Genomic DNA, 12,904 nt, shown 5'->3' with positions numbered 1-12,904 from the left:
GGAAATTCAAGTCTGAATGTCAGGGGGAAAACACCCTGAAAGTGAAAGCATTTTCTTTATTAATGAAACCCTTCCTGTCCAGGTATTCTTTCTTCTAATCTTTGTGTAGGAGCTTCTGCCAGTATCACTCACTGGAGCTAAGTTTGAATACTTCAGTATAGTGGCAAAAGTATTCCTTTTTAAATTATGAAAAGTTGAGACTTTTTTGTGTGGTCTCTCCTTGAGACATTAACAGCACAAAACTACAAGTCTTTTAGGAAACTCAATAACCTAGAATTTATAGAGTTAAGTTTAAATATTTGTCTTATGTTGCAACATGCATATCCGGTCCTAGAAATGTTTTATAAAAAATCTTCTGGATGAAGAATAAACAGTGCTAAATATGGTAATAACATTAAGCTACAAAATTCCTTACAATTGTGTCAGTGTGTCTTGGAAACTTCACACATACTGGAGCAAAAGAATATTTATATCCACAAAAAGACATCCCTTTGCCAGATACTCCTGCTTTTGATTTGCACTGTATCCATCTAAATCTGCATGTTGTCAGCAGGGGGTTTTCTAGAGTTATGAAATGCAAAATTGTTAAATGAACACATTAATCATATACTCTTCTGTGTTTTAAAGGAAATGTTAAAGGGATGCTCATAGTGCTTTTCATTCTTTTCTCAAGTGGTCTAGAGCACCAGTGTACGCATACTTCAGCTGTGTGATTTTGCAGAATCACAGGCTGGTTGATGATGGAAGGGATCTCTGGGGTAATCTTGTCCAGTCCCCTGCTCAAGCAGGGCCACCTAGAGCTGATTTTTGAGGACCATCTCCAGGTGGCTTTTGAGTATCTCAGTTTTTTGGTTTTGTCTTGGCAGTTTGTCTGTATATTTTAAGTCTAAGTAGTGTGATTTTGGTGAATTGATGAGGGAGAGTCTTTTTGTCTGCTCTCAGGGCACTCTGTTCTGTTGTTTTTAGTTATTCATTAGAATCTTCATTGAAGGTGAGTAACATTACTGTTTAGGAAGAAAATGGCTATGGGAAGGACGCTGTTAGTTTTGTGACTGAAAATACTTGACTTGTCATACATATTTTTAAATTAGTACTGTTTTTTTACATGCCAGTAGTAATGGAGACCCTGCATGCTTTTTTAAAAAACATACCTTATGTGCACTTGCAGTGCTTATCTATTGATTCCATGACTGATTTTTAATAAATAGACATGTAATCTAGACCAAGTACTCCCAAGGGACCACTTAAGGAAGTGTGTCAGCCAACAGAGCTCTGGCAAACTCCTCTGTACCAAAATTCTGAAGTAAAATATCTGGAGATGGCATGAAATTGGTTTGTTGGGTCTCATCACTTTCTCACTTCAGTTTACTTTCCATTCCCTTACAGGTTAAATCCATAGTTCCCAAAACATTAGTCAATATTCTTATGTTTTGGATGTGTACCTGTTTTTTCATCCCTTATGTTTTCATCTAGTTAAAAAGATTCTTGGTTTAAACTCTGTAGTGGCACTTTAGTTCTTGAAATAAAGTCATTTAGCTTGTTTTTTAATGTGCATAGTTAATGAAACTTGAAAAATAGGATAAGTATGTGTTTATGGTGTATTACCGATGTGATGAAAGCTGCATTATCCAAGTATTTGAATCCCTGAGGCAGTGAATTTAGTGAGTTCTCAGCTGTGGAATATGTTCTCTGCAGTTTATTCAACTGACCTACTGACTGCTTTGGAGAGCTCTTCTGTGACTGCTTCATTTCCATTTTGTGAGATGTGTGAATAGGTGTGTGCTTTCTCTGCCCCTCACAGTACAGCCAGTGCACCAGAGGATGATGCTCCAAACAGATATTCCCGACCAGAGAGGACAGTTTACGGCAGATACAGCAGAGATGCAAATTCTTCTGGCAGTTCTCTACCAAGTAACTCTTTGGAGAAGAGGATTGAGGAACTTGAAAGGGTAAGCACCAACTAACCTTGCTATGGCGTACTTCTGAAATGAGGTACTTTTGCAACTCCATGGGGAAATTTGCAGGTAAAATACATAGAAATGATGCAAAATGCTTGAAGTACAGATAGTTATGTCTACAAAAACATACAAAGAGTCAGACTGACCGAGAAGAATGTGAACTTTGAAATCACAGATGTTTCATTTTCATTTGGTATTTAAGTGAGAAATAGTTAAGACAAAGATAATACACTTAGAGAGCCAGCAGTGCTCTGTGGTGCTTCTCCTGTGTACCTCATGGCACACCAACACAGAGCAAATACCTTGGGGGAAGAAGGAGCTCACTGGCTGTTCACAAGGTTACAAGCTGGTTTCTGATCTGCCACTTGGTTTGTTTTATTTAGTATACCGAAATATTGCAAAATTTATCTGCTATATAGTTGTTTGTTAGAGCTGTAAACATTTAAAACACATATTTAAAATTATTTGCATTGTTTCCTACTGATTTAATAAAAACAATTTTGGGAGAATGTAATAATGTTAGATCTGAGCTTTTGGCCTATGCCAGTATTTTGCTAAATAATTTAATCTGTGTAATCTATTACTGGCTTCTCTGTCTTCCTCTGAAGTGGATTTTTTGTGGGTAACTTCACAAATATTCTTGAATCGTGTGGGTGAAAGTTACTAAGTTAACACAATTTGAATAGGCCTTTTTTTTGGAAAGGGGGAAAATGACATGTGTTTTGTAGAAATTGCTATTTTTGATTTAAGACTTGAGGAATCTTCATTTAAGTAGAGTATACCATAATCCTCCCTTCTAAATCATCTTCTTTCTGAAATACTTAAATTGCCAGTAAAAAAAAAAAAAGCAGAAGAAGATTTAAGCACATTCTTTCCTAATGAACATTTTCATTCTTAATCACATTCAGGCCCGCAGATTTTAAAAGTGAATCTTCATATCTTGTTAACGAAGATAATACCGTATACATATTACCATTTTTTATAATGGCATTATAAAAAACCAACAACAGAAAATACAACCAACAGTAATTTGGGAGCTGATACTTTACATTTACTTCTTCTGTTTTGGGCCTCTGTCCAATTCTGTGTTCAAGCTTAAATTAAATATAAATTAAAACATTATCATTGAATCAAACCAAACAGATTTGCTGTTGTAAAATATTCTTAGATGTGATTCTTTAGCTCCTTGAAATGTAAAAGGACTTGAAGATGTGGGTTGACTTGGAGTAGAAAAGGAATTATAGATAAATGTGTGTGTGTGTGTTCTTTCTTTGTTTTAGACAGTGTTAACTTAAAACTGTCTCTTAAAACAAGAATTTACATTTTCAACTTCATTCTTTATTCTGGTTATAGGAACTTGCAAAAGAAAGACAGGAAAATGCAAGATTAATGAAGATGGCACAGGACAAAGAGGAACTAATTGGAAAGCTGAAAGAAGAAATTGATTTATTAAACAGAGTAAGCAAATACTTTCTTCCATGGCTCTTTCAGGAGGGAATAAGTGTCTGCATTCTCTTTTGTATTCTTCAGGTGACATCCATTGGGCAAGGTCAGAAAAGAATGGATGTGGGGGGTTTTTGTTTTTGTGTAGCTTTTCAAGAGGTTTATCAGTAAGTAGTATTTTCTTTCTAAGGTGACTTGTATTTGTCATGAGTAACTTCCCTAAGTCTGCTCAATTCCTTGTTGTTCTAAGTGTTTATAAAGCAAGGTTATAAAACCAAAAGCTCTTTATATTTTGACAGATATTCTCATACTGTTTATTGATGCCATATAAAGACAGAATAAGACAGAGGGCAGGAGACATGAGGTAACATCAGGCAAGGTGTGAAGGCAGGAGAAGAGGGCTAGAAGAGTGAGATATGCTTGGAAATAGGATAGGATAAGAAGTTTTAAAGTTGATTTAAAAAAAATTGTACCAATTTTAAGGGCAAACAGAAATTCTTTCACAGGGTGTATTATTGACCTCATCCTGCACTTCCTGGCTGAAGTGTGGAATCCTGATTTCCTGGAGATACATGCCTCTCTTCTAGTCCAATGTAGAAGCTATGGTGAATCCATCAGTGAAGGGAGGCGTGAAGAGTGTCAGACCTACATTTTGCAGCTCTGCATTAGTAGCAAAGGAGAACAACATTCAGAAGTTTGCAAACTAACTTAGAAAATTAGAAGAGATGAGATTATTCTGAAACACGTATTTTGGCTTTTACATGGGGAAAGTTGGAAATTGATCTGTAGGGTAAATGAGGTGGTGTTGGTTTCAGAGAGATTTCTATTTTAACTGAGGCGTTGCTTTCGTGCAGTTCTTTCATTCTGCAAAGAATCTGTCACATCTAAGCTTGTTGGCCTTATTACAGTTGAGGAAGATGTTCATTCCTTCTGCATAATGGATGGCAAAGCTATTTAATACCATTGGTCACGTCTGACTTCCTGACTTAAAGGTTGGAAAGAACAAGTTGAAGGAACCTAAATGACTGAAATCTTGGGGTTTAGGACCACAGCTTTTTGAGAGGTTTGATGTTCCAGAAGCAATGTTGGTTTTTTTGGCTATACTTGAAGTGTGATGTCCTAAATGAAATCCATCAAGTGTCTTAACTAGAAACTGTCTTTGAACATCCATAGTAAAGTTAGGCACTGCCTGTGCATTGCCTGTGTTAAGTACAAGAGCAATTTTTGCTTGTTGTATGGAAGAAAACATAAACTGAATAAAGTAATTTCAAGACCAACTTTGTTTTATATTGACTAAAATTTTACCTTTCCTTGAGATCTGCAAGGCCATCTTGTTGGTGCTCCCTAGGTAGATACTTTTAAACACAGAAGAGAAGGGATTTTTTTTGTCCATCAGGTCAGCATATTTCATACCTTTAATATTGTCTGTTTGCTCAATAGAGTGCAAGTTATTTATGTCTGTATCTCTTAGGCTTTTCTTAATGATGAATTGGCTGCCTTTTGATTTTATGACCAGCATAGTTATTTGTCTTCTTGAACTCATTTCTCAAGTGATGCTTCCATTAACACAAATGCAGTTTTACTTTCCTGTTTATTAACTCTTGAATTTGACTGCTTCTATATTGACTATCCATGTGGATTCAGAAAGAGCAAATGTTTAAAAAATTAAGAAAATCTGCAGAAATATCACATTCTCATGATAGAAGGTTATGGAAATTAATATGTCAGTTGTATTTGCTTCAGGTTTATTATCATAACTGAGAACATGAGAGCCAGCCCTTGGACATCCATCTGATGGGGTGTCCCTCTGTAGGCCTAGCACCAGGATTGGGTGCTTTTCATGGAAGAACAGCTGCAATCTTCAGCCTTCTGTTCAGATAAAAGGCTGTCCTGAGGACAGAACTTTATTTAGTGAGTCTGTGCAGATGTCGTCTGAGAAGATTTTGCTGGTAGCAACCTAAATAGGGATCTCTAAATTTGACCATCTGCACATTCATGGTTCTCCTCCAGCTTTTCTTTCATCAATATATACAGTTGTTGGATGTTAATATGTGCAGGTATGGGAAGAATACCACATCAGATACCCTAGATAACTTCTTAAAAGGCCATTTTATTGTGTATCTTTCTGACTGCTCAGCCCATATTTAGCAAAATGCTCTTTCTAGAAGTTTTAGTCAGTTCATAACCACAGATGCATCCCTGATTAGCAAAGACCTTGTGTTGCACTTGAAAAACTTTTTCCAAGAATCATGAGAACTTCTTGGTAGAATTTTTCTCATTTTAAGTGAGTATATTTATTTAACATGACATTATCATTTTGCTGAGCTCAGTCAGTACATCACAGAGATACTTAAAGGATATGAGCTGCATTTATATTGAGGAATAGAAAAGGCTGTCTCCTATAAACAGCATTCTCTCATTCCAGTATATTAGAAATTAAAGGTATGTCTGCCATGTTCTTTGTAAGAAAGGGGCAATTGCTTCATAAAAACCTTAAATATCTGAAAGGCATCTCAAAATATTTGAATACTTTGTAGGCAAGGTTCAGCTGTCAATTAGTTTACACTTAGTCATCTCTGACCTTACTAAGATGTCAGTGTAGTTAAAAGCGTGTTTGGAGAAAGTCTCAGTGAGGATTTACAGTCCAGTTAATGTCAATTGCATAGTTATCAGTTATTTTGGTATGTGAAGTTCAAGCTTTCTTGCTATTGCATCTTTTTTTGTTAATAAGCTTAAATTAGTATTGTAATTTTGAATAAGAAACTTTAAATTTCAGAGTGGCAGAATCCCCTCCATCTCTCAACCCATTGTTTCTGTAGATCCTTAAAGCTGTTATTTTTGTTGGCTTATATTCAAGAAACTTTTACATGTAGTAATTTCTGGAATGTTATTTTTGCAGCATAAACATTTCACAAACTTTTAATATTTTATTTTGAGTTTATGATACTAGAATTTTAAACAGGAGGTTTTTAGGTAAGCTGTAATTGAGATATCCCATGACTTGCTCACCAGGTTTAAACATTATAATACAAATTATATTATACATTGTAATACAAGTTATATACCAAACTAAAAAGAAATAGTTTTATTGAAAATGTGTTGTCCCTTCCATCTATCTGATTATTAATCTGAAATGCCCAAAAGAGATTATAAAGTGTATTTGTTTATACTAAATTGTGTTTTTAGCATCTATCCACCAAAACTTACCCTGTTTAGGTATTTAAGTCACTGGAATCTGTTATGTTGGAGTAGTCAAATGCTTTTCCTGGAATTGGTTCATACTGTGATGCAGCTTTACTTCTGTGAGGCAGAGAGAAATTTCTGCTAGTGATTTCTTGATTCTACTCTAGAAAACAATAAAGGGATTGCAAAGTATTGACGTGTGGATTTTAGCTTGGCAAACTGAAATCATTATACCAATTGAACAGATTATCTCTGTTCTGGAATGACCTCACTGAGAAAGAAATAAGAACCTGGGCTTTGTATGTTAAACACTGCCTAACAACTTAAAGGACCAAGAGAGAGAAAATCTCTTTACTTCTTAAGGCAAGAGGACAGTTTGGCAGACTTGAATCAAAAAACACATAGGATCTCCAGTGAGAATTCTGGTTCATTTTCCTTTGCCCACCTTTCATTTTTCTCCTTAAAATCCTGTCCTTGGCATCACTCTTCTGTTTCTTCATTCTTTTCTAGTTCACATTTTGGTTTTTGCATGAGATTTTTGTACACGAAAATTCCATTAAGCAGTTATTATTACTGATTTTCACTTTAAAGGCTTGAAAAAAATTCTTAGGAGTGAAGAAGTGAAATGGGAACTGGACAAAAATGGTAATTAGTGGAAAAGACACAAACATTTGTGTGTGTCAAACACATTTTCAAACACTGTGAAGGCAGTCTGTTTTGAGCACCCAGTACTACTCTGTGCACACTGTCTGTTCTTCCAGTAGCACTTCAGACAAAAGCTACAAAGTCCATTTTTATTTTTTGCTCCACTGGAAAATAAGTGAACTGGCATGTCTCTTTTTGAAAATTTGGATACTTAGTACTCAAAACAGGATTTCTTGCAGTAATAATCAGTGATGTGTATACATGGGAGCCATAGTTGCAGACAGGCAACTGGGGAAAGCAGGAAGAGGAGCTGATTAATACACTCTCTGTATATGCCAGAAAAATAGTCACCCCCATTCTATTTTGGTTTCTTTATGCGTTAATTCCTGCTGTAGCTTTGATTTGAACTTGTTTCTATTTAGGGTGCTTAGGAATATAATGTTAATGTTTTGTAATTATAGTAACACTTTGAAACAGGCTGGTTTAACATCTCTAAGGGTGCCTACTGTGACACTAATTCTTCCCTGTCCCAGCTTCCTCATTTCAGAGCTAAGATATTAAATTTCTGCTGCTACTAATTGAGAGTTTGTATTTCTATCCTGAGAAGTGTTTATTTTTCTTTTTTCTTGTACAGGATCTAGATGATGTAGAAGACGAAAATGAACAATTGAAGCAAGAAAACAAAACCCTCTTAAAAGTTGTTGGACAGCTGACAAGGTAGAAGATTCAGATGTCAATGAGGAAAGATTTAAAAAACTACTGATTGAACACTAAGGTCAAGATAGTAATATTTCCTGTGTTGCAGTATCTTATAATAACTGTCTTTGTATTTATTGTTAGGAAACCAGATGAATGTTTATTTTCATAGTGCTTTCTCCTTTGTTCAATGAAATGGCATAAAATTTGGGGTGCATTTTTAGCTTTCTTTTCACGTAAGCATGATTAAAATTTTCAACATGTTTCAAAATTTTAAGTTCAAAAATATTTGGATTTTGTATCTTCAGATTACAGCTGCAGAAATTACAGTAATCTAAAATTCATAGAATCAAGATCATTTTCAGTCCATGTGGGTGTATATTTTTGAAATTAATGGAAGCAATACATATGAGCTTTGTTTACACAGATTCAAAATATGTATTTTGGGAAATGCTTCCTTTTTTGTTCAAATTGCTGTACATTGGATGCCTTATTACTGATGTATAACATTTTGCAGATTGATGACTTGCTCTAGAACTCTTGTATGTTGTGGTTTTTTACTGTGTCTGAAAGATTGACAGTAGTAGAGAGTAGCAAATTTTTTTTCCTGTGTTTAACAGTATTCTGTCAGAAGGGGAAGGTTTTACTAAAAAACTGCAAAACAAACAAATGCAAAACACCACAAAGCCAAATAAATCACCTCTCATATCAGCATTAATAAGTTCTTAGAATCACATTGAAGTTGTGCACTGCAGTTTATTTTATGGCTTTTGCTTTAGCAATGAATTGCAAGTTTGCAATCAGACAGTTAGTTTGCTGTGTTGAGAATTCAGTCAAAGCCTGGAGCTTTCATTTTAGCAAAGACACTTCTTGTTGTCATCCTAAAATTTGTAGTGATCATAACCCATACAAGTTTTTGGATTTTTTTCTTTTTAAGCTGAGTGAAATTTTTTTTTTTTGTACGTGACGAAATAAAGGGGCATACTAGTGATTTGTGCCTTTTTGAAACATCAAATGACATACAAACCCCATTTTTATCCTTGATTTTAAACTAACAAGTTGTTTAAAAAGTGCCTGGTTAGATGTTACAATCCAGTTATGACTGTGTGTGGATTCTCCTATAACATGATAGCTGACAAAATTTTCCTTAGACTTTAATCACAGACCTCAGTTAACATTTAGACTAAAAATTATTTGTACTTTATTTCATCTTAATACAGCACATTTTTCATTCCTGGTCAGATTAAATGTACAAAAACCCTTTGAGAACAGACACTAAAAATTATAACATTTCAAACAGTCTAGGCTTTTTATGGACAATTTTGGTGTCAGAAAGTTACATACATATAGTTCTTTTTACCTTAAAACTTAAAAGCAATTTTAATATAACAATATTGTTATATTAAATATAACAATATAACAGTATTGTTATATTAATATATATATGTGAAATATAGATGACAATTGCCTTTTCAGATTTGCAAATTGTTTTCATAATGTGCAAATTGTATTCAATGGCAGTGTTTCTTAAATTTAAAATTCCAGCTATTATTGTTAACATTTTGAATTGTTTTGGATATGGGATAGATTATTTTGCATTTGTGCATTCTGATGAGGAAAAATGTTTCAAAGCTTTAAAGTGTTTTTCAGGACACTTTCAGTCCAGGATGCCTCAGTGGGTGAGATTCCATGGAACACCATTTAAAACCTTTTCTCAGGGGGTTAAATGGTACAGGGGGTTTGTATAAGCCCTTTGAATTACAATGTACACCAATGAGTATTGCTTGTAATATTAATGAAACAGTAAGAGGTCTCTTAATTTCTAAGTTCCATTAAATTGACCATTTAAAGACATAATGAAGTCAGTTGAGATGCATGCCTTTTGAATAAATACAAAACTTGCTCTGGAAGAAGCATCTCATTTCCTTCTCTGTGCACCAAGTAGGGAGTGCAGGTACCCACGTGCTGCATGGGGTGTCAAACACATTGGAGCATTACTAAGTGCCTGACATTGAGCATACTGCAGTACACACAGGGAGCAATATGAGTAGCAAAGAAGATGTTTCATAAAATGTGTTTCATGTACATTTTAAACCAAAGAAAAACAGCAACGAAGAGCATAAACAAAAGTTACTTGTCTTCATATTACCTCTTCTTGGCGGTGGTAATGCCAGAATTAGAATTTTTTTAACTTGTACATAAAACTGACAGAAGTATTTGGCAGAATTTCTGGATTTCTAATGTAACTGTTCTTGTTCAGGGCTAGTTGTGATTTTTCTGCTCTGGAAAACTTGTGGTAGTTGAGTTTTCCTCTGAAAACAGTCTCATAATCATAATGCAGAGTGATTTTTAGAAAATACCCATTTTATGTGTTTAAAAAATTTAAACATTGTTAACCTATGAGTAAGTGATTTTAGTTTTGAACATTGACTAGTTGTGGTGATACTTGTTATCAGATTATAAAAATGATTTTGAGATTCTTCTACTCCAGGTGAAAGATACATGTTTTATAATAAAGATTGTTTGCTGTTGTTCAAATAAAACAAAATTCTTTTTAATCCAGGCTGAGTACTTGCTGTCTTTAAATGAGAATTAATACTGTCTCCCTAAAATTCTAACTGGATTTGTCCTCTGTGGTGTGAAGTTCCCAGTCTGAACTGCTAAAATGAGTTTTGCGTTCACATTGGAGTTTTCAAGTGTGTTTGCATATGCAGACACGCAAGATAGAAATCTGGATATTTACACTGTACTTTTTTTGCTTCAGGTGATAGTGAGTATCCTTCCATCAATTACATAACAGTGATCTTTTCTCCTACTTCAAGGCAGAAGTATAAACCTTCCCAGGAAAAGCAAGAATGTTACAGTGCTGTTTCTGCAGAAGGTGAACTGATTTAACTTCTAAAGCTCTATGAAAGCAAATGTTCTCCTCTCCTGCACAAGCAGAATTGTTAAGGGCAAACTCCTTTTCACTCATGGCTGCAGACTGCACATAAAGAGAACAAATGGATAATCAGCAATTATCAAGGAGATGATAACTATATCAGATTTTATCATAAAGCTTGTCATGTTGTTGTTTTAAAAGAAAGTAAACATAAATACCACAAGCAACCATGCATTCAACACCATGGTTACTTTATGGATAAGACATTATTCATTAAGAGCATTTGCACTTAGTAAATTTAAAATGTTAGGTAAATTTGGGTAAGGATGACTGCCTTTATGAAATCATGGTGGCTTTTAGATTTGTTTTAAAATACAAAACTATGCATTTGCTCAGTTTTTACCTTTGGCATTTTAGGTTCCTCAGTCTTGGTGGGAAATTTTAGCTCCAAGTATGCAAGTGCCTTTTCTGTGCTCTTTCTTTAATCACTGGATTTGCCATACAGTAGATACCTGATCTTAGCACTTGGTATGTTTTCCTATGGAAATTCTAATTTTTCTCTTTGTATTTTTTGGTATCTTCTTCTTTCCCTTGTTCTTCTAGAAATGTAAGTGGTATTTGTGAAGTGTGATGATGTCCATATACTTATTTGCTGGATTTTCTCCTTTCTTTAACCTCAAATATTTATATGAAATTTTTTTCTCCTACACTGCACTGCTACTGAAAGTTTGGGATACTTAAGAGCTTACCAAGGTTTTGAGAGGAATTGAATATTGAGACAATCTAATGTTCTAGTTGTGCTGTAAAAAGTTCTGTTAGTCTCTAACTATGAAAAGTGAAACCTTGTGGGAATATCACATATAAGAGTAATGGTGATCTATGGACAGCATTTGGACAGGAGCCAACAACAGGATTCAAGTCCATCTAATGTGTCCCAGAACAGCCCAATCCTCTCTGCAGTGGATTTCCACCTAAATCTACAGGTTTGCAGCTGAGCCCTTTCTGTCTAGCAGTTGGCAGCCCTTCAGGTATGGAAATGGATGCATGTATTTCACTGGCATTCCTTGAGCAGGGAGGCCTAATTCACACCCAGTAGCCATGGTCTCTCTTGCTGCTGTCTCATGAGGGATTTCCATTTAAACAAAATTGGCCTTCAATTTCTGCATTCACCGGAGACATTTGATGTAATAAGCAATTAGCATGTTTTAATAATTGATTAGGAAATTCTGACATCTTTTATACCACACAAAAAGAGAATGTTTCATTTTATCACTAGACCTTTTCTTGAAGTGAAAGTTGCTGCCCCCAGAAAAGACTTCTTTAACACCTTTAAGTTGGGTTCATTTTATAGCCTGATGAAGGTAAGCACCTCAAACCAAAACCCACGAGGCCTTCTTTTAGCAGCACTAGAAGTTAAAATGTCTTCAGAAGAATTCCAGGAGCAGATTTGAGGGTAAGGTCTTAAGAATCTAAGTCTTTGTTTTCTTTTGGGCTTAGAGCAGCCTGGTCTAGTGAAAGACATTCTTCTGCATGGCAAGGGAAGGGGAGAACTTGATCATCTTTCAGCTCCCTTCTAACCCAAACCATTCTGGTTCTTCATTGAAGAAAATCTGGCTGAAAAGACAACATCCAGCATTGTTCCTGAGTGACTGCCTTGGTAGTCACTGAGGGATTTAGGGAACACAACTGTCACTTCCCACTGAAGTCCTGCAAGTACTGTGCTATAGCAGAGAATAGCAGCAGCATCACAGAAATGTCTCAGCTTGGATTTTCTATTGGTTTGGGCAAAACTGTGTAAAACATGCTTAGTAATTAGTGATGGAATTGTAGTGGATGTTGCTAATGGAGGAGCCAGAAAGCTCTTACTTTTGTAGCTGTATTTTAGGCTTGCTTCAGTAAATCTTTCTGTGGTTATAATTACTGAGAGGTTAAACTGAATTTTGGCAGTAGCTGTGTAAGTTTTAGAAAGAAACTTGGAGGTAAAAAAGGCCATATTTGGTGTCTTTAATTAATGCCTTTGACACTTAGTTATTTTTGTGGTAAAACTCTTTGTTATCTACAGATAACAAGAGATAAAAGCCTTATCTATATTGCAAAG

General features: G+C 35.1%; 1 protein-coding gene across 2 annotated transcripts in view; it reads left to right on the top strand.

Moving 5' to 3' along the window:
• PAWR (pro-apoptotic WT1 regulator) overlaps positions 1–10,481 on the top strand; it is a 70,589-nt gene extending 60,108 nt beyond the window's left edge. For both annotated transcript variants that reach the window (XM_064701990.1, XM_064701991.1), the window contains exons 5-7: positions 1,802–1,949; positions 3,312–3,416; positions 7,864–10,481. In XM_064701990.1, coding sequence (XP_064558060.1) covers positions 1,802–1,949; positions 3,312–3,416; positions 7,864–7,950 — 340 coding nt within the window. In that variant the 3' untranslated portion in view covers positions 7,951–10,481. The remainder of the gene's footprint in view (positions 1–1,801; positions 1,950–3,311; positions 3,417–7,863) is intronic.
• Positions 10,482–12,904: the final 2,423 nt, after the last annotated feature.

The sequence above is a fragment of the Zonotrichia leucophrys genome, chromosome 1A (genome assembly GCF_028769735.1).
Source record: "Zonotrichia leucophrys gambelii isolate GWCS_2022_RI chromosome 1A, RI_Zleu_2.0, whole genome shotgun sequence".
Classification (NCBI taxonomy): Eukaryota; Metazoa; Chordata; class Aves; order Passeriformes; family Passerellidae; genus Zonotrichia; species Zonotrichia leucophrys.
This window is presented reverse-complemented; position numbering and strand designations above follow the sequence as displayed.